Here is a 25685-nt window from a genome sequence, read left to right as displayed (position 1 = left end):
TTCTATCGTAATAACAAGCCACTTTTCGGAAGTCAGAAGTGAATAAAAGAAGTACTTAAACGTCACTCACTACTTTCATGTTTGGCCAGACCACTGGAACTTATATAGTTAAATCTAAATTAACTTATGTACTATTGCATTTTATATAGTAAACATAATTTTTATATTGTCTCTTTATTTAAAAATAGATTTTGAGATTTATTGCGTATGTGAATTTATTTGTTGTACTTCGATTATTAATACAAAATTAGCTGAGAAAAGGGATTTTCACCAACTCTTCAACATTTACAGTTTTCTTAATAGTTATGGATTAGTTATTGAACATTTATGAAACTCTCTTAACTGCTTTGCTATTTTTATACAATCCCGATTTCATAAATGACACTTCATCAATTAAATTGTTTTTATTTTCAACAGCTTTAAATTTTTATACTGGGTGTAAATGTAACGTACGTTTTATTTCTGTGGTTGGTAGTCGGTTTAAGCGATAAAACATAAGAAATACAAAATAAAAAAATTTCAGATTTTCTACAAAAGTCTATGTGTAAAAATAAAATACACATTGCTTTTTGGTTGGTTATTCTCCTGACATTTTCTATTATTAATGTCTTAACTTTAAATGGGTCTTATTTTTATGTTTTACAGGATTGTTTAAATTCTAATATTTGATTACACCCTCTCCCTCAGGCATTTTAATTAGATCCTGTAATCTGTTACGTATTAGGCACAATCTCGAGGTATGTTTAGGTTTCGTCAACATCCTGATGGATTAATGCATAAATTAATGCAGTAAATTCGTTTTCATGTTTCCGGAATTAAAAATAGAATCCACGATCTGTTTGCTATGCCTTTTTCTAGCACTACAGTAATATATTAGCCAACCCTCATATTGTCTCAATGATGCTGCTTTACAATTCATTGGCTCAAAATCTAGATATTTTTAACAATAGTTTTTAAGTGAGTTCAGAAGGGTATGTTTAACTCTGATTTATATATAAATATTTATACGCATAATTATATAAATCATAGTTTAGCATAACTTATATACCGTAATTTTTCATTATATTTAATAAGTACTTGTATCCTTGTTTATTACTAGTTGATTTTTTATTATTTTTTATGTGTACTATTTGTATATGTTGATTTGAGTTTAATAGTTTTTGTTATGAATACTTTTTACTTGTACAAGTGGTAGTTTTTTAGTGTTTAGTAATGCTTTGTTGTAATTAGGTTTTTTTTACATGTAACAGTGTATGCAAATAAATAAATAAGACAATATAGTAACATTACCCAACTCCTGTTTCTGTAAAACAAGCTAAATTATACTTCTGCAGAGTTTAAAATATTATTACTAATTCGTATACAAGACTTCAATGTTTAATATGTGCAAAACATAGCCCCGTCAAATTGTTAGACCATTACACATTTTATTATTATCATCATTATAAGAATTCAAACTTGCCCTAATTTTGTGTTAAAAATATAATTGTTGCAAATAAGATAGTGTGGTGTAGTATATTACCGACCAATTTCACTTACGTAACTGTGGGGCAAATGCATTATTTCGGTTGATCTGAAGTTAAGCCTAACTGACATTAGATCCTTAATGAAACCCTTTAAACTAAATGGGGGGGGGTTTGGCCCAGGGAGTGAGAAGCACGCTACGGACATTCATACCACCGGTATTCGATATTACAGCCATCAATATCTCAGAATGTTTTATTTTCTTTCGGTCCTTGCTAGTTGACTGTGTAGAACTAGCATGGGATACTCTCATTTTAAAATAACTGTGCCAAAATTCTTTGTCATTTTAATACAGCCTATCGTACGATTTAAAATTGCTTATATCTCAATCGCTTATTCCTACATTGAATTATAAAACCGCATATAAATAAAGAATGTCACTATTCCTCATCTGTTGAACATTTTTAGGTTTCTAACTTTGTAATCGTCTAAAGTATAGTTCACCTAACGAAAACAATGTCACGTACCTATAACATTGCGTAAATAGAAATCTTAATAGTCAATATAAAGCCAAACCATTCGCTTATGCTTTATATTTTAATAGGCCTACCTATTCAGCATAGCGATTATTAGTTTTAAACAAATATTAACTTTTTATAATTATTATTGATTTAAAAATCGAGATATCTGCAATTCCATCTCCGTGGAAGTTGTCTTCAAACATTAATGATAAGGAGAAATAAATAAAGTTTTTAGATTTCAATTAATAAATACCAACCGGAATTACAAAAACTAACAATTAAAAGAAACAATTATTAAATATTTCTAAACTGTATTTACTTACTAAAACTGTGTCTACAATGTACAAAAACTGTATTAATGTAAAATATTAATGTAATGCTTGTATTAATGTAAAATATTAATAAAGCGACAAATTCACATTATGAAACTATAGTTACAATCCTAAATAGTAAACAGGTTATTGTGGTTTTATAGTATGTAATCTGAATTAAGTCAATACATAATTTTATATGACTTGAAGTGTCGGTGCAATAAAATACTAACCAATCTAGTCATGTATTTAAGTAAACTACTTTTTTTATAACTTTAAATCATTTATGGTGTTATAAGCATTCTGTCTACTTTTAATGCAGAAAACGTTAGACTACTTATGGCGAATTTAGTTACTACGTATAATAATGTTTTATGAGTTGCATACTTATCATTTAAATGTGTTTCACGTGTTAACCATGTTAATTTTTTATTTTAAAGATTAACACTTAGAAATAAATAATCACATGTTGTTGAAATAAATCTCTCTAAATAATATCACTGTATATTTATAATTTTTGAAGTATATACACTGCGATTGTTTCGAACTTAAATTTCGCGATGTACAGTCACAGCAAGTTTACACCCTCCCTCCACAACAACCGCTCGCGGCACACTGACTGGTATGGTGCTGACGTAAGTCAACTGTACAGAGAGGAAGCGATGCTAGCGCTGTGTGGCCACCCCCTCAACTAAACAGTTACAGCACTAGTATTGTTGTACAAAGTCACAATACGTCCCGCCAAACATTTCCCTGCAAAGTACGTAACTTTCGAGAGTGCTCCAGAATCATTATCTATCTTAGTTCAGTGAGTGATAGTAATGAGCTTAAGATAGCGCAATCGATTTTGGGGTTGGAAAATATTATTTTATGTTAAATTCTTAGTTCTTCAAGATAACTTCTTTAAATACCAAATAGAAGAAAATCTTTCTTATCGCTCCACGTAAAATGATAGGAATTTAAAGCAGGGCAATTAGTCACTTTGTAATCAGGTCCAATTAAAAACTGCTGAAGATGATACTGTGATTTTTTTATTTATAAAGAAAATATTTAGAACGTGCCATTTTTTAAATTGTAGTTAATTGAAAAATTAAATTTTCTTTCGTGACTAATGAATAAAAAACATATCATTCCCTGAAGCGGTAACTCGTGTAGGCTTACATACGGGGCAAATTTCACATTTTAATATTCAGTCATTTTAATTTGGGCTTGATTACGAAATTGCATAAACTTCCTACTTTAAATGCCTGAAATTTCACGTGGAGTTATGAAAAAAACTACCTACTTCTGAATAGAGGGAACATGTGTCAAAGAGCTATAAATTATCGTTGAAAATATTTTACAAGTCTAAAATCGATTGGGCCATCTTTATGAGATTTGTTTGGAGGTTTGAACATTCAATACAAAACCAAGTAGGTACGTACATCTGTCGAGTTGAAATTCTACATGGACTCGGTATACAACATTCTTAGAAAATTATGTCAAATTCTAACCCGAAACCGTCACATTACTGCAGGCTAGGCTTAGATGGTAATGTGGGAGTGGGGATATCTGTGGTGATCAGAAAATTCTGGGTATTTTTATAGATAATAAGCTTACTTTTAAGACTCATGTTAATAAAATATTGCAACAATGTCTAAAGGATTTAAATATATTGAAATAAATTAGTTGCTGAACAAGTGGAGCGCTTCCAGAATTTGTACTGCAGATTTACAAAAGTAAGTAGGCTAGATTATGGATACTTTCTTTATGGACACATTGCGTAAACAAAATAGACAATATTAAAAATCAAGCATTAAGAATTGCACTTGGAACATTTAGATCTACCCCCCCCCCTATTATAGCTTTTCATGCAGAAGCAGCAATAATGCCTTTAAGTCTAGGAAGAAATATGTTAACTGAAAGATTAATCTACAAGATTATTACTCAGTGTAAACATCCTGCTTATTTAGGTTTGATGTACTTAAACTCGACATCTATAGATATGCAGTATTGGGAAAAGAAGAAGATACCTTTATTGTTAAAATCATTTCAAAAAATTTCTCAGAAAACTCTGATTTCTCTATTAATGAAGAACCTAAAAACCAATGGGATTTTAAAGAAAATCTACTTATGATTGGCAGTTTGTAATGCAAAACCTAGCACTAGTATAAATATAGCAGATAACAATGAGTGTATAATGAATAAAAATCTTAAAAACGTAAAAGTTATTTTGCATTCAATAAAACAGAAATTTAACACAACACAAAGACTATCTGTGTGTTTTCACAGATGGCTCAAAAACAAAAGATGGTACGGGGTCTGCCTCTTATATACCACTGATCAATATATCAGGTCAATACTCATTAAACCCGCATTCGTCTAGTTATACAGCCGAGCTATTGGAATTTTAAAATGTATTGAATATATAAATAATATATAAGTTTAGACTTTAATGATTTTGTTAATGGTTAACAGACTCGCAGACAGCAGTAGGCTAAGCGCTATAAAAACAGCTTCGAAGGTTTATCGAAACAAAATCTAATCTTTTCAATAATATTCAAATTATTAGAATTGAAGAAAAATATTGCCCTGCAGTGACTTCTAAGTCATATAGGTAATGACAAAGTTGCAAAAGTGACAGTCAAATATGCCACTAAAATTGAACAATTATATAATTCCATAGACGATTTCAAAGCATACCAAAAACCAATTATACTTCTCAAAATGTAACGGTCTGTTTATAGGAGTAAGTAAAGCTCGATGGTATAAAGAGGTTTTTGAAACGATGCCAAGATATACATGGTTCAAAAATGTTGAAATGGATGGGCTATGTTGGCAGATTCCATACTTGAAGAAGCCTACAGTTTGAAATTGCTTGTAATATACCTTGATCATTACCATACTACATGAAATGATCACGTTGACCACGTTTGCGCCAAAATATTCTCAGGTATTTAGGTTTTGAGGAACCTAGCCAAATATTGCCTTATTTATTTACTGATAACGGCGTATTAAGACTTGATTTACCCCATCTTACCTACGGAATGGTACTATGGGGTCACTGTACAAACAACCAGTTGATGAGAGTGTTCAGATTGCAAAAACAAGCGATTCGAATAATCGCTTGTTTTTGCAATAATTTAAATTTCATTGGATCATGCAGAGAGCCTTTCAAAAGTTTGCAGATCTGCCGAGTATCTACATTTATGAAACAACTCTGTTTCGTATATCTAAATGTGTCAAGACAAGACGCATTCGTATGAAACCAGAGGCAGGAAAAAGTACCGAACTGGCCAACACAGAATGGTTGTTTATGAACGCCTGCCGTCGCAGATTAGTGTTCAGTGTTCATTCTATCAACAAGCTGCCACACTGGACAAAAATGCTCCAACCCCAAAGTGCTCGAAATTCGTCTAAAACGCTTTTTAGCGTTACGGGAATTCTATAATGTCAATAAGTTTTTGGTATAAAACTGGTAAACCAGCAAATCGGGATAACACTACAGCGCTGAATATGGAACAATCGGCGAATGTAAGGAAAACGTGTGGATGAAATATTTGAATGTTCATTTTGATGTAGAGTGGGTGGTAAAATTTTAATATCTGAGTAACCGGAGCATCCAATAAATGAAACCCATGGCCATGCAATAAAGAGCTGGACTATTGACTAATGAGATGCTGCGCCAATAAGCCGGGTCATTATGACGCGAAACGTGGCGTAATGGAATTACCTGCTCAGTTTTCACTGACCTGCTGCAGTACATTCATCGTGTGTTGCAGCAATACGCCTGTGTTTCAGTATTATTCTATTAGTATTTTTTGCGATCTTTCGCAGGTATATGTGTGATTGTTACTTTTCTGTCGTTAAATGTGAGTTTTGCATGTCTACCACACACATATTGTTTTTACTTATTAATTTTAGTTATATTTGAAGCCTGAAGAAGAAGTGTGTATGTATCAGTTCTCGAAACGTCGTAGACTTTAAGATGTAATGTTGGAAACGCTCCAAATCCTATCGTGCTTTAGTTGAATTTAAGGACAAAACATACATCATTGTCAACTCCCCTCAGTCCACTCTGTGAGACGTCAGACGCGGACCTTGATGCAACAGTAAAGGCAACCACATTCTATTCTAACTCTCTGAATTAATTATAGAGTTACTCTATTTTTAGGTATCTGAAGAGTTCTCGCGTATCTTAAAAAACTTATAGTCTAGTCTTACTCCTGACAGGAATGATCGTTTACCCAAAAAATGGTGCTTTAATATTTATTATTCCTTTTAAAGCCATTACGACAGGTAGCTGTCATAAGGGTAAAGGTCAGTGATAACTGATGTGTTTGATCAATGTTCACTACTTTGAGTATATTTTATACCAGTATAGAATAGTTTACTACTAAATATTAAGGATAATATCAATAATACGCATTTCAGAGCAAGTAAAGTTGTATGTGTTTGTTATTTCCAAATGTTTATAGAATTATGCATTAATAATATATTTTTGTACATCATTAAATGCAAGTCATTTCGGTTTTCTTTTTTGTTAAATCGAAACTGCAATTAGTTTTATATTTTATAATTTCAAATTTCCTTCTAGCTAATAGCTGGTTTTTAATAATTTTAAAACGTTGGCATTCACTTGTTGATGCAGTAATAAATCAATCATTACTTGACGTTACATTAGCACTCGAGTCGATTTCTCATGCTTCTCCATTAACGTCGTGTTAAACTTTGCTAACTCTGAAGTAAGATTCTCAATCATACTTTCTTTCGACAAACTGCACGTCACTGATGGAGGTTCGGTGTGCTGTCCTGAAATACTGACTCATCTAATTGATGCTCCCAAAGTATAGTCTACTTTCAAGGCCAGAAATAAAGGCAATTTATCTTGTTTTTAATTTTACCATCAAGTTTATGGTTAATTAATCATTATTCATCAAATCCTTTCAAATGTGGGGCTTTAATTTTGGATTCTTTGTCATGTATGTATCAAATTCATAGTAAAACTCAATAACGCCAGAGTAACAGATTTTCTCTCATATGTGAGTGCTCTCAAGATCCTAAAACTCGGTCAACCGTACATAAATTATTTATTAGTGGAGGTACAGACTAGGCCTACTTATGTACAAGTATTATAAGTATCCAATTTAAACATTTTTATGTTTTGGAAATAGGAAAATCGTAATTATACTATTCGCTATTCATCAAGTTTATTTACATGTAAAACCATATGTGTTCAATCCTTGATTATGAATCCTTCTGAAAATATATATCATCCCTACGGGACGGATGATATATCTTATTTATCGTATCTTATATATCAGCGTGTGCAACAGCTGTTTACGAATTTACGTGGTTTGCATACATGTCACCAGAATAGCAACCGTCATCGCTTCGCTGATCTGCCCCTCTCTCCCCTAACCCTTCGCCTACCGCATAATTCACGACCCAGAAGAATTCATAATTAAGGCCGTACTCAGACTAGATTTTCTGACAATTTTACCAGGGCCTAGGCCTTAAGGGTGCCCAAGCCGAGCCTCCCCCCTCCACACGGCTATTTGAAAGGAGTGCGTGGACGAACGGTGCATGGCGGGACATGACGGGGCCCGGCTAAATATCTTTTCCGAGGCCCGTCAAAGCTGAGTACTGCCCTGAGCATACTACCAAATTTAACTGAAAAACAGCAGATTATAAATGGACACTAATTTAAAATTGGTATTAAATTAATTAAACAGCTGATAGTTTTGTCATAATATAATGTTTACATACAACAGTTGATTACATTTAACAGACTCTTTCGATTAATTAATAACGTGTGATTGCACTATTGTATTTAACTTTAGAGACTAATGGGGCGGAGAGGGAAATTCTTCCTTAGTGAGTCTCTATGGCATAAGGTAAACCTATATGGTACCAAATTTCACGTCTTTTTTATGATATTTGCTGGGTGTTGATGACCTATCAGCCAGGACATCTCTTTTTATATGCAGTATATAGATAGATTTGAACATGTGACGGTTTTATCCAAGGAGTACAAATAAAAAATAATAGAGAGAAAGTTAGTGTTAGAGATTATATTTTATTTCAGCGCACTCTTGCGTTCAAGTACCCTCCCTAGCTTACCCGACATTTTGTTATTTGAACACTGCCATGAAACCTAATTTAATCAACAAAAATGGGAACGTATCATGTGGCAATATAACCCCTAAAAAGGTGTATCCGTAAACTTTAAATTTTGGATGAAACTTCCTTTCTAAATAGAAAGAATGTGTTCTATCGTTATGAATGTCCAACCATGAAATTTGCCTGAGCGCAATTGTTGTGTTAATTTCTTTTCTGTGTGATTTTATGTCTGCCTAGTTAACTGTTGGGCACCTCGAGAGTAAAATGAGTTGCAGATCTGAAATCTTCCATGCAACCTCAACAACGCCTGTTAAGGGAAACATGGTGGGGCGTACTCCAACCTTGTATTTTTGTAGTAGGGAAATAAAAATAACAAATAGAAGCAAACAAGTAGTATTTTATCGTTATAGGCGAGACAGAAAGACTACTAAATGCTATAGTTTAAAAACATAAAGAGAACGCGAGAAAAGGACTAGTGGAGTCTAAAATTGCATGAAATAGCAGGATCTTAAACTCTATCAGTGGAGTGTTTTATACGTCATAATTCTCACGTTTTCGTATTTGTCTCACCCTCACGTTTTTGTGACACAATATCTGATTTTATTTTCGCACTAACTTCTTTTTTAATGTCTATAAGCTAAAACAACAACTACCACAAGAACAACTTGCTCGGAAATTTCCTACAAGAACGATACTGGCCACTTGCTACATCTGTTCTAGCATTCAATAAAATGTACTAGCAACTGTGATGGCACACGGTGTCGTTCAAACGGCAGGGAGTAGCGATCTTGACTGTCTCAACTCAAAGGTACCGAATAAAGTAGCCCGGTTTGAAATTTTCTTCCCGTTTTGTTTATAATCTGCTAGTTATGCTAATAAACGGATGGCATGGCTATTTTAGTAACAAATAAACTAGTAAGTTTGCCGGATAGTAGCTAGAAAAATCATCCTTTAACCCTGTCTTTAATCCTTTAATAATAAAATAAGCACATAGAATAAAGAATGCACTTTCCTTCTGTTTGTTATTCACCCGGATTTTTCTTTTCTCTATGTCAGAGTATTTTTTAGAAACTTTGCAGCTGTTTTGGCTTTGATTGTAAAATAATATGATATTTTTGTAATGTTCACTGCAGTGCTGTATTATTATTGTTCTGTCTGTCTCACAGTCTGTGGCGTTTCTGTCATTTTTGCAGTACAATGTTATGCTATCAAGTGCTTTCCCTTACCTTATTTGTATTTATTGAAAATTGAAAGCATTAGTGTTTAAAGTTGGTTTAAGACTGTAATCTATAGATATTATAATAGGTTTTGTGTAAAAGTTTGGGCAAGTGATAATACATTCTAATCTAGGCCTGCCTCAGTGTAAGATACACCTGTAAGCTAGACATGGGTAAAAGGCAGCATCAAAAGGATAAACTGTAAGTTATCTCATTCAAAATGTGTTATATTCTAATAGTACATACAATAACAATTTACTGTCTGAGAAGAGTAACAAAGTCTACATGTGTAATACTCATTCTGAAGAGAGAACACCCGTAGGTTAAGATAACACCATAGGTTAACACTAACTAAGCAGATAGTTTCTAAGGCTGCAGTAAAATAAGTGGCGTTATTTATTTACATTAGCGTGACCATGGAAAATGGACTTTTTTTCATGGGTTGGGCATTTATAGCCAAGTATTATTATCACAGGTGCATATGAACTGGAGGGAAAGTATATTATTGTATTATATTTATGCCTTTCGGACATTATTGCGTTAAGGAGCAGGGGCATCATGTGATCTGGGATTCGACTTTTGCAAGCTCGAGTTAATTTTTTTTCTAAAAGAGCAAGCAGTGCGCAGCAGGCAGGCATCGTTGACAGGATTAACGTATTAGTCAGACTCGTCTTTACGAATTGCTTCCACGAGATACCGAACATCCAACACAAAGGTGTGCCATTACCACTACTGAACTAGGAGGTTAAGAATAGACGTGGAGGAACAACGGTAGTTCAAAATGGCGTCCCTTCTTTATTTGAGAAGGCGCGGAGTTACGAAACTGTCAAATATGGATAATGTTGCCAGAGGTACGATAATTATCGTAAAGGTACGATAATTGCATTGATTTTATAATAAATAATAATAATTTATGCGCCGGTAAGATACACAATGGGTAGTTATTATCGTACCATGAAAGATTTTTAACAAATTTATACAAGTAACAAACCAAAAGTTAATTATAACATAATTTATTATACGAACATAATATACTTTTTCATTAAATGTGTTTGGTACGATTATTTTATATGAAAGTACGATAATTTTTCGTTGTTGGTATGATAATCGGTTTTTAAAATCTGGCTATACTGAGTTTGAGCAGACGCGGAGTTATAGGAAACTGTCAAAAACAGAGTTTTCAGAGGATTTAAAAAAATCGTAGCTCCTTTGATTTTCGTTGCCGACAAATTTTTTCTTCAATATTGTTTTCAGGAAAAATTGTAGTTTACAGGAAAAAAAAATGAACATACCTTTCCATGGTCACGTTAATGTAAATTGATACCTAAGCGGCAACCACCACAATCAAAACAGGGATCCAAATGGCTGCAGTATAATAAGAGGCCACCTCCACAATAGAATCATAGTATATCCTTAACCCTTTGAGTGCCGTAGTATCGCTGTCAGCGATCTCACATTAAATGCAAGAAATGCCAGAATCGCTGTTAGCGTCTTCTGCAGTAACGCTTATATTTTATATAGTATTTATCTAAATTGGCTCAATGACTATACATACGCATTCCAAAGGCTTCAACGTAACTGGATGTAGGTTTTGTTGCATTCTGGTTAGATTCTGATTTTTACGGCGGTTGTAAAGTGAGCGTGTCAGTCGAGTTTAGTAACGACCGCTACGTGGACGAGCCGTCACATGTTTTGTTTGCACTGCTGATTATTTCACAAATGATAATGAAAGTTTTTAATTGTAAATGGGTTTGTAATGTTAGTATCTTCAAATTATTTCGTTTGTGTATGTTGTTCTAGTCTGTGTGTAAGTAGAACAATGACTGGACCGTGAGTTACGGCAATCGTAACCATCTAGTACTTTACTAAATACGTTTGTGTAGTTTTTATGGTTTTTGTGTTGGTTCAGTGATATTTATAAACAATGAGTCGTAAAAACATTGCTGACAATGAAGACCTAGTATTGCAGGCATTAGATTTAAGCATTAGCAGTGTAGACAATACCCAGAGTGTTAGGTTAGGTTAGAAAATTTCTAGTTTTGTAGTGGTTCATATTTTCATATTTATTTTCCAAACTTTATTTATAGGTATAAAAAAATTTGTGATATATGTCTTTTTGTAAAGAATTAAATGGAGTATAAGATAGAATAACTAAAAGTTAAAAAATAAAATATTTCAATAACACTAAGGTGTGCCAAAATAAAAAAAAATGTTTTTGCTCATAAAGTTTTTGTTAATGATTTTTTTTTATTTGTATAAAAACGTTACAGTAAATAAGTGATCAATGTATTATATGTATAAAGAAAATATGTTTATCTACAAAAAAAAACAAAGGTACTTTGGGATTATACCGACCACACCCAGACATGAATCGTTATTTCACATTTCGTTTCTACTGATTACTAGATTAGCGTAGAACAATATTTCGTCAATATAAAACAGGAATTGTCTTATCGCAAACACCTCCCCATCCTCAGACAGAGGTCAAAGTCGAGCGTCTAGTAGATAACGTGATTGCAGAGTCTCGCCGCCCGTTCAGCTGGTGCATCGCTTTGTTGTACTTCCGTGTTTTACCTCTACATTTCTCCAAACACAAAAATTCAACAAAAACAAACATTTACCAAACTAAACTTTTTATTAAAAAAACACTCAAAACTTGTTTTTATTCTTGATCACATTCCGCCACCCAAAATGCGAGTGCCTCCGGCCATCAGCGCGGGCTTCGGCAGCACCTTCGGTGCTGCCCCGCGCTGATGTCGACGAAAGAAAAACATCCCTCGAGATAGTACCTATCAGTAAAATATCAAATTCTAGAGGGGCTAATCAGAAATATAAATTGAATTGTAATGGAAAGGCAATGATGTACCGTGCAAATCACGTGATGCCGCGCGGCCTGCCGTAATCAGGATTCTCGAGAAAGATAAGATAACAGCGACAACAATACCGATCACAATACCTGGAAATGCTTGTAAGTTTGTAATTTTGTAATTGAAGAGTTGTTTTTTCGTTCTATCATGTTTGTTTCTATAAATTTCTATTTTTGTGTTCTTCATACTGGTGTGGTCGGTATAATCCCAAAGTACCAAAACAAAAACCCAAGACATTATACCAATAAATAAATTTGTTCTGAATTTTTAACCAGACTCTTGCAGAATCAGGCATTTTCGCTTGGCATTTTATGCATACCATGTAGTAAAACGCTGTGGCACTCAAGGGGTTAACAGTAAAAAATAACTAAACTGTCTTGTTTGTTACATTTTATAGATACTCAACATAGATAGTTTTTATATAATGTATATTTTTATATAATGTACTTTATATATAAAGTAATTCGGTAACAGTTTGACTTCAGTAGTTTAGATAATTAAAATAAATATTTATGGAATATGATTCAATGGATTGTGGTGGTGGCTGCTTATTGTACTGCAGCCATTTCTAACTTAACATATATAAAGCCTTATCTGGTAATCATGAAATACCTGTAGTGGCAAAATGCGAGTTTCACGTTATTAACCTATTGCAATTATTACCCTCCTAAACAAAACCATACAATGAGGAGTAGAAATGACAAATAACAAAATTGTAGAGCATTAAAAATACAACTACTTTTATCATGCAGAGCAACATATCCTCTACATTTGCACTGACCGTTACATCATTTTGTTTTGATCATGGATCAATGTTGTATTAGTCATTGTTAACATCAGACATCATGCTGTTTTTGGATATCTAATATTAAATAGTGAATTCAGGGGTTTTTGGTTTAAGAACAATGGTATTAATGACCTTCTGAGAATAAAGTTCATATCAGGCATATATACAAGTGCGTCTGACCATTAGCCCAGTCTGCCGCAGTACCAAGGTAGTGCGTGCTGATGAAAATTAATGAAAAACGTCCCTCGAGGCAGTACCTAACATTGAAAAAACAAATTTCTAGAGGATTTGTTCACGAATGTCTCCAGTTATTTATTGAGAGCTCGGAAATCCACTTGACGAAGTAAATATTATTGTAAATTCATCTAACCATAACTCCTTACTATCTTGAAAGAAATTAGTTCTACTTTTAATGTTCTACAACCTTTATTTGTCATTTTCACTCCACTAAACCTATATTGTTTTGTTCAAGAAGATAATTGCAATAGGTTAAGGTACTTTGGGATTATACCGACCACACCCAGACATGAATCGTTATTTCACATTTCGTTTCTACTGATTACTAGATTAGCGTAGAACAATATTTCGTCAATATAAAACAGGAATTGTCTTATCGCAAACCCCTCCCCATCCTCAGACAGAGGTCAAAGTCGAACGTCTAGTAGATAACGTGATTGCAGAGTCTCGCCGCCCGTTCAGCTGGTGCATCGCTTTGTTGTACTTCCGTGTTTTACCTCTACATTTCTCCAAACACAAAAATTCAACAAAAACAAACATTTACCAAACTAAACTCTTTATTAAAAAAACACTAAAAACTTGTTTTTATTCTTGATCACATTCCGCCACCCAAAATGCGAGTGCCTCCGGCCATCAGCGCGGGCTTCGACAGCACCTTCGGTGCTGCCCCGCGCTGATGTCGACGAAAGAAAAACATCCCTCGAGATAGTACCTATCAGTAAAATATCAAATTCTAGAGGGGCTAATCAGAAATATAAATTGAATTGTAATGGAAAGGCAATTATGTACCGTGCAAATCACGTGATGCCGCGCGGTCTGCCGTAATCAGGATTCTCGAGAAAGATAAGATAACAGCGACAACAATAACGATCACAATACCTGGAAATGCTTGTAAGTTTGTAATTTTGTAATTGAAGAGTTGTTTTTTCGTTCTATCATGTTTGTTTCTATAAATTTCTATTTTTGTGTTCTTCATACTAGTGTGGTCGGTATAATCCCAAAGTACCTAGGTTAATAACGTGAATCTCGTTACCGATGTGGATAAAACAAATTTGAAAATAATGCAAACAAATTTATCCGTAACCGCCTAGAAACGTAATATAGGCCTATAGTATTGAAAAGATCAATTTAATACATGAGCAGGTCTAAACTATACCTTACATTCTAATTTTATATATGCACAACTTGCTTATAATTAACGTACCTGAAGATTCCTGGGAAAATTTTAATTTCATACAACTAGTAATAATCAATAATTTCCAACGTAAATTGGTATTTTATGAAAGGCTTTTCAAAATCAATGATTTCATCTTTAGGTGACTCTACCGAACTTACTTCTTAAATTAATTGCCTAAAGGCTAATAAATATAATATTGTCTGCTTTTTGTTTCTTAGCTACCTGACTTACAATGAGTGGACAACATTGTATGGCGGTAAAAAGGCGGGTCCAGAGAAGTCAAACTTTCGGAGACTTCCATTTGACCATTGCTGTGTTAGTCTTCAGCCGTTTGAAAACCCTTACTGTGACCGAGAAGGAAACATATTTGAGTTGGAAGCTATTTTGGGATTTCTTAAGAAATACAAGATCAATCCTGTTTCTGGAAAGGTAATGAAACTGTTCTTTAAGTAGCAGCTTTACTTTGTAGTCTGTTGTTGCTGGGTTATGGATGGTAGGGGTGCTTGATTAAATCCTGCTTGTTGGTTATACGCTTCACATGACATTGGGCACTGATATCCACATATAACCGTTGATCAGGCCCAGCTGTAGCTAAACATGCTTTCGATAAAAATGTGTAGATGAGGGACCTTGATTTGTCTCTTGGTCCTAGCAAAACAGGGAAGTGGAGAATTAAAACGATTGTGCTATTGCAAGTTGTCAGAGGTATTGGGCAAAACCAAGTACCTGGGTAATATGCCCTGGGGCCCATTACCAATATGAACTTTTGTTATTAGAACAGGTTCACAGTCATGTGGGCCGCCGACAAAAAATTGGATTGTGAATGGGTTTACCTATTGTTCTAAAGTCCAAGTTTGTTTATTATAATGGATACTCATAACAATATAATGAGAAGGGTTGATTCAATGTGAATTTTAACTTTGAGTTGAGTTCATCTTCCCCTTAGTGGAGCATCTGAAATCTGATGCCGTCACAGACTTAATTCCTGGAATCTGGAGTCCAGTCTGTCTGAAGGGATACAACTTCCAACTAGTTTACACCTGATTTTGTGATCTAGGTGTCTCTAATATCAGCTCAGATTCCAGACACTGCACTCAAAGGAAGGTGAACTGGAGCTAAACTTAACATTCACATAATTGATACTGGTATTAAAAATTTTAAATAACCTATCTAATAAAAAATTAACCTACAGTGTTTGATGTTTTTTTTTTTTATCTGTAAGGACAAACAAAATTCAAACTCAAGGAAAACAGATGATTCTTATATCAAAATTGCAAGCATTAAATAAAATTAATAAAATTGTTGTTAAAGTAAATATATTTTTTCTTTAAAAAAATTATTCTCCATTAGTGCAATATTTTGCAAATTTCATTCAATATAACAATCCTATAGAAAAATTAATTTCCTTCAGTGTAATTACTAAACACAATTAAATTCTCTAATCTGGAACTGTTTCTGTTTTATTTGGATTTGTTAGTCTATGTTCTAAAAATGTACTATAATGAATATTTTAGTTTTTTGGTTTACAATGCCGATGTCATAACTGACATCTAACTCTCATGGTTCACACTGTGTCGAAATATTGCTTACACAATCAAATTATTGAAATACTTCACCTCACTTTTGGAGAGCCTTTAGTCAGAGCAACAACAAATGTTAAAATAACTGAGGTTTAATATCTGTTAACTGGAGATGGTTCTCCACAGCGAGGTCGAAATATTTCAATATTTTATAGTTTTGTAACAAAGGTTTGACACAGTTTAAACCAGAAGACTTTGACGTTATTAAAAAAGAATGTTATTTTTCTTAAGTATTGTTTATATTTTAAAATTGATTTGATCAGAGCCATTACTTTTTGTTTTTAATTAAAATATAGTTTACTAGTAACGGTGGAACTCTCTTGCAAAACATTTATATTAATGTTCTAGCCGTTGGACTCCAAGTCTCTGATAAAGCTGAACTTCTATAAAAATGCCCAGGACGAGTACCACTGCCCTGTGTTGTACAAGAATCTTACCAAGCAGTCCCACATCGTAGCTGTGGCAACAACGGGCAATGTCTTCTCGTACGAGGTAATACTGTAATCATTTACGTCTGGAAAGAGGGTTATAGTTTCATTAGCTGAGTTAATACAGTATGTGTACAGGGGGTGTCTAAAATGTTACTGATACAGAAGTCTGTTTTAACCCTTTTAGGACGACAAACATTTATTACATTTTTTCTGGTAATACTTTAGAAGTGACTAATTTTTTTGAGGGTTGTAAATGAAAAAAGACAAAGGTAAAAATGGAGGAAATGCAAATATTTTATAAATACATTAAAACAAAAAGTGGCCTGTTTGTTTTCTTCAGTAAGACTAGTGCAGACTATGTATAGCCTACATCATCTTCCAGGTTAACGAACTTTGCAGGCAATAATTAGCCCGCTCGTCCTAAAAAGGTTGCCCGAACCCATCTCTCACATTCTCCATTTGACGCTAGAAGAAAAGGTGCTGTTGTCAGGAAGATCAAGATGGCCGCGGTAAAAATCAAACGAAGTGTCGTTCGTGTTCTAAAAACGTTACAAAAAGTAATAAATCTATATTTTGTTATGGAGTTTGTAAATCGTGGCACCATATAGCTTGTTGTTGATATATCCGACGAAGAAATTTACACTCTTCTTGAAGTTATTAGGCAAAGCAGTGTTCGTATGCCAAAAGTGCCGAGAGGTTATGGAGTCAGCAACTTGTACAATCAATAGTGAAGCTGCTTTTGGAGGTTAATCACCATAGTACTAATGACGAAAGTTTGACTTGTTCAAGTCAAATTCGAATATTAACCGATGAAATTTTAAGTATTACAAAACATTCAGAAGGCTATAAACTTCTGAGCTTGGTAGATTGACTAATGAAAAATGAGATGCTTAAAGCAGCTATTAAAAAACCAATCGGAAGCCATCACGGATATTGTATTAAATTTGGACAATAAGGACTCTTATGCAAATAAATTAAAGAATAATTTAACTAGTGGCAATTTGGTAAGTAAAGACTTATCTGAACTATGCCTAGTTCCCTGGAAAACATAGTCAGCCTGTATCCATAACTAAACCTAGGACTGATGCAGTTGGAGATGTAGGGCATAGTTTGAATTGTAATTATAATAAAAGAATACAATTTTACTGATGGGCTAGTTGATTTAACTAGTACACCTAAGTTAAGCTCTGCGTTAGCTTATAAGGAGGAAGATGGTGAGTGGCTAGAAGTTAACAGTAGGTCAAATAGGAGGTCTAGGCTAGTACAAATGTTACTGGATCTATTCAGGTTAAACCTAATTCAGGCAGCAGAGGCCAAAACTATATCAGATAAAACTAGAAATGGGTCTAATGGTAAAAAAAAAATTTATCACTGGCACAGCGGCCGATGATAATTTATCCGTAGCAGAGAAGAAACTTTTTCTATTTGTATCTAGGCTACGTCCACATATTGAATCTAAAGACTTAGAGAAATATATTAAAGATAAGAAGGAAGCTGACTATATTGTGGAGAAATTAACTTCAAAGTTTCCTCAAGAATATAGTTAATTTAAAGTTGGAGTACCAAGTAAGCTCTATAATGAAATCTATCATTCAAGTTTTTGGCCTAAAAATATGTATGTTACTAAGTTTTAACCAAGAGGCGGACACAGGCTGAATCTTTTAAACGAGCAGCTAATGATACCATTAGAAAGGACATAGGCCTAAGCCCGACATGGTCAACATGACTGATTTGGAATGTTTGAACTTGCCTAACTTAAAAATGTTTTATATTAATATTCAAGGTTTGCATAAAAAAGTTGAACAGCTTGAAGAGATTTTAAAATCTGATAATTTTAATATTGTGTGCCTCAGTGAACATTGGTTACGGGATAATGAAGTGACTTATAATGTACCCGATGACTATTTGGTTGGTAGTGCATACTGCCGTGTGACACATATAAGAGGAGGAGTAAGTATACTTTTATCTAATAAATTTGTCACTGAGAAATTGAACGTAAATACATTTTGTGAAGAATTACATTTTGAGGTGTGTGCTATCAGGCTGATTGAATTAAATGTCATTATTATTTTCTCTGTACCGTTCCCCTGAAGGTAAAGTAAATGTCTTTCTGGACAAGTTAGATCAACTTCTGAGATTTTTAATCAGACTTAGGCCTAAATGTAAAGTAATAATTTGTGGAGATATTAATGCTGACTTTGATATCCGAAACACCTCAAAACCTAGTGTAAATGACTTTTTGAACTGTCTCCGGCAATATAATTTGTTTTGTTGTAAATAATTTGCCTACTCGTGGAGAAGCCTGTTTGGACAATGTTATTACTGACCTCTGCCCTAAAAATTACGAGCTGCATATTTTTTGAACCTTTGTTGTCAGATCATAAGGCTATTCAAAATTATGGTTTGGTTGGCGGAGAATAGGCCTATCAATAAGAAGACTGATGGCCCCGGTAAAATAAATTCAAGTAGGCCTTCTCGATTTCAATTTGCAAGAAGGTATACAACTGTGAACCTGGAGGGGTTTAAAATACTGTTTAAGTAAGGTAGACTGGAATTTTATTGCTCCTCAGAATTGTAACTTAACAGCAGAAGAAACTTTTGATTTGTTTTATAATACATTTTTAGAAATTTTTTAATCAATGCCATCCAATGCAAGAGATAAAGATTAATAAACCTAATAATAGAACTAAAAAGCAAAATTTAAATTGGTATACCCCAGAGCTAGAGAACATGAAAAAGCAAATTTTGTGTTGTCATGACATTTATAATAGAACGAATAATGTAATTTACTCAACTTGCTGAGAACTCTTAGAAGGCGCTATAGACTGGCTATTAAAGAAGCAAAGAGACAGAGTAATGAAGATTACATAGAAAATTCAGTCAATAAATGTAGAGCAGCATGGACAATCATTAACAAAGCATCGGGGAAGGAAACCCTACGCAGTCGGTCCAGTAATATTCTGCCTGATGAATTCAACTCACACTGTGTGACAGCTATTGAAGAGAGATCAGTGCCAAGTGAAAAGTTCTGTGAATAGTGCAAATCAATGTCTTAATAAGTTATTGCCTCCATTTGAGGAGTGTGTTTTTTGTCCTGTCACTGTAGATTGATGTTCGTAAAATTGTTTTATCTCTAAAAAATTCCCATTCTAAAGATGTGTATGGATTGAGTAGTATTTTAATTAAGGCTGTTATTGATTATATAATTGAGCCTTTGACATATTCTATTAATTGTTGTGTATTGGAAGGGATTTTTCCAACATGTTTTAAAATTTTTAAAAGTTGTACCTGTGTATAAAAAATGGCTCACTTGATTGTCCGAATAATTATAGGCCTATCTCATGTGTACCAATCTTGTCTATGGTAATTGAGAAATTACTTAAACATCAAATATGTATTCATTTTGAAAATCTCAAATTATTTAGTTCTAGTCAATTTGGTTACCGCACTGATTGTTCAACGGTTTTAAAGCTGTAAATACTCTTGTAAATAATGTTTCTCTTAGCTTTTGGAAAATAATTGTTGGGCTCAGATCACACTTTGTGATCTGAGCAAAGCATTTGATTGAGTTAGACCTGATATATTGGTGAAACAAATTGGAATTCTATGGGGTTTCGTGCAAAGAATTTGAACATGTTAAGGTCCTATCTTGCAAATCGCAAACAGGTTGTTATGGTTAATGGAGCTTATTCCCAAGTGGCTGATATAAATATAGGTGTGCCACAGGGATCTGTGTTGGGTCCTGTTTTGTTTATTATATTTATTAATGATTTAAGTTTTTTAATGTCTCTAGTTTTTACTACTATATATGCTGATGATACCACTTTGTTAAATAGTCACACAAATTTGCTTTACTTAAACAACTTGGTAGAGACTACAATGAATGAAACTGTTAACTGGTTTAATGTAAATGGTCTCTATTTAAACGCAGAAAAAACAAAACAAATATTAATAACTCTTAAGAATATTAATAGGCCTATATTTGAATCTGAAGTTTTTGTTAAGTTAATTGGGGATAATAGTGGACAACAGGCTATCTTGGAAACAACACATTGATTATGTATGCAAGAGATTGTCTAAGGGTTATTTACTTATTGTGTAATTTAAAAAAAAATAGTATCAAAAAGGTATATAAAAATGGCCTACTTTGCATTTTTTGAAAGTATTATTAGATATGGTTTAATAATTTGGGGTAATGGTACAGGCATTGATCAGGTGCTAGTAATCCAAAAGAAGGCTGTGAGAATTTTAGCGGATGCACCTGTGTTAGATCATTGTAAACCTTTGTTTTGTAAATATTGGTGGTTTTAACTGTTATAAATCTGTATATTTATGAGGGTATTAGTAGATGTAAGAAAAAAGTCACACATGGTTTTGAAAAGAAATGATGTTCATCACTATAATACAAGAAATAAAGATAAGTTAAATGTAGATAGAGCTAGATTAGGTAAAACCATGAATTACCATACAACCTTAGGCATTAAAATGTTCAATTTGTTACCTTATGCTGTTCAAACTTTACCATGTCAAAGTTTTTAATAATAAATTGTATTCTTGGCTAAAAAATAGACCTTTCTATAATATTAATGAATATTTTTAGCTGTGAGGATCGTTCATAAGGATTTTTAACTTTAGATTAGGCTAGTAATTTAAGCCTTAATATTTGACGAAGCCTATTGTAATTTTATTGAAAATTATTAATGGCCAATAAATTGTCTATTGTCTATAAATTGTCTATTGTCTATTGTTGTGGTGGAGCTAGAGATAATATGGATTTGGTAGGCGTGTCACATGCTCAGTGGTTATCTCCTGGAAAGGTAATTTTCAATCTTTTTTTGGACATAGTTTATTTGCTATTTTTGTTTATTGTTTCTTCATTTTTAACCTTTAATGTGCTTTATAGTATTAGAGCAGAGTAATTTTAAAACCACCTGAAAATGTTTAACTGTCTATAATAACCATTGAAAATCGCAGAAATACTATTTATGTAACATCAGAGTAGAACACTGTTATATTCTTAGACAGCTTTATTTCCTTTTAAACTTACATTTGTTTCAAATATTTACTCAACACGCATGATTCACAAACTAAATTGAAAATACTAAAACGTATAAAATCTTTCTTTTGGGGGACAACCGACGTACTGCCTCTCCAATTGAAACCAGTAAACAATAATCGAACATCAATCCAAATTTTTAAATTTACATGTGTTTTATCACAATATTGGATTTTCCTCTGGTGGTTCTACAGTCAACCACTACCTGAGATCAGGAACATGCTAAGTCTAGACCCAAATTATTTTTTATTAAATTTGTTTGTTATTTATAATAAGTTTGGACCCTAAACTCTAAACCCTAATTATCTATGAAATTAAGTAACATTTTGAAAATATCGTAGATGTATAAATGAACTAACATATTAATTATTTTTTGAAAAAAAAAATCGTAAGATACCTGTTTGTTCATCTTATGAAGCAGAAGAGGTTTAAAGTTCATTTTGACAATTTTGAAAGAACATTGGGATTTATGATTTCATCATTCCAATATGTTACATAAACTGTTACAGTACAGAACTAGTTTCTGCTCTCTTCTTCAGGTGTCATCAAACTATAAAACAACTTTTTACAAGCTCTCCTGCTTCCATTACATCATTATACCTATGCGTTAATTTTAAAAAGATAACAAGTGCCAGTTTTGTTGATTTTAATTCAACTCGTTTTGTTCTTACATAGAATCTAACTCCCCTTGTGTTAATGAGCCCGAACTTGTTTGAATAGTTCAGACATTGATTTAACACGTTCGCTGCGGGCCACTGTCCGGACAGTCCCGTGACCCTCGCCAAAACTGCGAGGCACTGTCCGGACAGTGCCGATACGCACAATGCATTGCTTATTCGTTTCGCTTGTCACGTGCTGCGATCTTGCGGGAATTGTCTAGCACTTTTCAAGCTTGTTCTAGATGAAGTATACTTACTTTCTGATACGTCAGTTCGTCCTGGATATGCGGGCCTACTGTCCCGACAGTGCCAGCGAAACAGCTGAAATTTCACATGTTTATTGCTATTATGAACCAGTAGAAAAACAATAAAACACGTGTTCCTAATTTCTTTTCCCTTGTGTTATTGTTTTCGTGAGTATACGTATTAGCAGCTAGGCTTGTTTACAAATTGGATAGGTTATTACTACTAAATTAAAAGTAAGATAATCTTTTACCGGTATTGCGATTTTATCTATATGTGTGGTGTCAATATTTTTCTTGTACACAGTATACACATATTTTGCTTTGTTGTATACAGTATGTATTGTCTCCTTAGTAAATTAATTCAAACGATACTTTTATTTGTTTTACTGTGCGGACAGCACGCGGCAGCGATCTGCACCGCGGGCTCTGTGGGTGTTTTACACTATGTGCAGGACTACTGTCCGGACAGTAGCGTTGTCTAGCAACGGAACCTGATGCATATCAAAGTCGATTGAAGTATTCTTGCTACTTTTGGACATCGCACAACACATTTGGTAAGTTATAGTTAAATTTTATATAGCCCTGTCATATGTTAATATAAATGATGCCATGCCAAAAATGCGGGCCACTGTCCGGACAGTCCCGATGATTACGAACGTATAAGAACGTAATATAATCGAATATCATTATTTTATAGCGCATCAAACCAAAATAACGCCAATTCAACGAAAATCGCAAGTTCGAATTTTGCCGCATATCGGGTACATCATTGGCCGCTCTTGCCGCAGCGAACGTGTTAAGGAGTGATATTGTATTATATTACTCCGTGTTCATATCATTCCTTTACATAAGCAGGGGTTTAATCTATAAAAGTTTTGACTGTTATAGAAAGATCTTTACCAACATTCATTGAAGTACTGATAGTACAAATTATTGGTTTTGAACCCTTTAATTTGCCATAAATTTTTAGAACAATATTTGTACCTCAAAGCAAATTAACTTTGTCAATTATTCCCCACGTTAACTTAGTCTTAGTGTCTTTAGTTACCAATGAGACCTGAATCGAGTCAGTTTATGTATCTTGCTTGGGTTTTCTGTATTTTTTTTAGCTTAGTTATGGTTAAGCGTATCAATTAGGCTCTTAGACTGTTTTAAATTCAAAAAATAATAAAACATTTATAATGTTATGTGTAGAAAATTTGTAGAATAAACCATTTTTGTTTTACTTTAATTTTTTAACTCTTTTATGGACAATAGATGTCAAAATAACATTTTAATTGTTAAAATAACAATTTTATAGATATTAACTAGCAGTTACCCACAGTTTCACAAGCAACTTCCTACTGAAAAACAGGGTTATCGTGGGCATATTCCTTTTAAATTGCATTCTGAACATTCCTGAGCTATGGGATAATCACTCAAAAATATTTCAATCTCCTGGTCCATTTTAGATTTAAGTTTAAAAAGCAGTGTTTTGGGTCCTCAATTCTGAGAGTGAAACAGTGTTTATAAACACTTCACGGTGTTGACACACTATCTGCTGATTATGCCAAAAAAGGAAACTTTCAAGACGTGTGGGGCGTAGCGCGGAAAATGTAAAATTTCAATACAATTGGTACAGTAGTCTTTTTGTTATTGAGTAACATACACACGAACACACAGACAATAAGAAAACACATGTAAAGGCGTTAAAACACTTGAATGTGTGCTATCTTATTTATAATGTGTAGCTTGTTTGTAGCCAGTGTAAACCCTCTTGTTATTTTATATCCTCCCCAATCCCCACTCCCACCTCATTAACAGTATATGACTCCCAAACTATGTGTACTTAAAATAGGTTTAAGGTTTCCAAAGGATTTTACACCACTAGATTTTAGATAGTAAATAATTTTCATCACATGAAGTGGAAATCTAATTAGCAAACTATTAATTTGTTTTGTCCTGCGTAGGCTATAGAACAATTGAATATAAAGACAAAATCTTGGAAGGATTTGCTCACCGATGAACCGTACAAAAAATCAGACTTAATCACACTTCAAGATCCTACAAATCTGACAAAATTCAACCTGACTACATTTCATCATATCAAGAACAATCTAAGAGTAGAAACTGAAGGTAAGAATTTAGTTAAATTAATTTATATACAATAATAAACCTTTAAAAACTTTTTGATGTATTTTTATTTCGTACAATGTACATTTCAAACTCTACGAATCAGAAGAAGATGATATAAAAATACATCAAAAAGTATTAAAAAGGTTTATTATTGTATATATATATATATATATATATATATATATATATATATATATATATATTTATCAAACACTTTTTGAGGCTACATCTCCAATATAAATTAATTTGTCATTTTTCAATTGATTAATTTTGATATCTCATTTACATAATTATAAAAATATGATAAAACTGTAGTCCTGCTTGTTGTGTATTTTATTTTTATTAATTACTGAAAATTGCTTTTAAAGCTAATATTCAATGTACATTAGCAAAAGTAAAAAATCAAATTCTTAAAGCTCACTATTATGATCAGTTCAACTCTGTATTTAACGTTGTATTTTTAACTCTGTAGAAAAGCAGTTCTTTTTATATTCTTGCTTTGTACAGGATGTCTAGAATATGCAATATTTAAACTCAGCAAATTTATTTTACATATGTACTTACTAACTAACATTCCAGTAAAGTATTTTTGACAGACTTAATAGTGCTAATAAAGTATTTTTGTATTTAGGATATGTTCACGCAGACATGGGTCTCACTCACTCTTTCTTAAAATAAGGTGTGGGGCTCTAGAGATCCCACGCTTACCATTACTCCTCTTACCATTTCCTTAGTCCAGCATGGGGACCAAATTTATCTTAAGGTATTGTGGAATGGATTTTAAGGCTTTATTATGCAAAATGCTTTAACAGTTTTTTTACATATATGTGCAAAATACATACAACCAAGTAAAAAAAAATTATATAACCACAATCTTTGTGAACATTTTAAATGGAGAGTATATATACTATTGAAA

The 25685-nt window shown here is 33.1% G+C and overlaps 2 protein-coding genes across 2 annotated transcripts in view; one reads left to right on the top strand and one right to left on the bottom strand.

Moving 5' to 3' along the window:
- Window positions 1–2896, bottom strand: part of LOC124367150 (neuroligin-4, X-linked-like) — a 31734-nt gene extending 28838 nt beyond the window's left edge. The window contains exon 1 of the mRNA XM_046823799.1: window positions 2684–2896. The gene's annotated coding sequence lies outside the window, so the exon portion shown is untranslated. The remainder of the gene's footprint in view (window positions 1–2683) is intronic.
- Window positions 2897–9536: 6640 nt separating this feature from the next.
- LOC124367736 (RING-type E3 ubiquitin-protein ligase PPIL2) overlaps window positions 9537–25685 on the top strand; it is a 37930-nt gene continuing 21781 nt past the window's right edge. The window contains exons 1-4 of the mRNA XM_046824814.1: window positions 9537–9816; window positions 14902–15112; window positions 16612–16755; window positions 24604–24769. Coding sequence (XP_046680770.1) covers window positions 9785–9816; window positions 14902–15112; window positions 16612–16755; window positions 24604–24769 — 553 coding nt within the window. The 5' untranslated portion in view covers window positions 9537–9784. The remainder of the gene's footprint in view (window positions 9817–14901; window positions 15113–16611; window positions 16756–24603; window positions 24770–25685) is intronic.

This window comes from Homalodisca vitripennis, chromosome 8 (assembly GCF_021130785.1).
Source record: "Homalodisca vitripennis isolate AUS2020 chromosome 8, UT_GWSS_2.1, whole genome shotgun sequence".
In the NCBI taxonomy this organism is placed as follows: domain Eukaryota; kingdom Metazoa; phylum Arthropoda; class Insecta; order Hemiptera; family Cicadellidae; genus Homalodisca; species Homalodisca vitripennis.
This window is presented reverse-complemented; position numbering and strand designations above follow the sequence as displayed.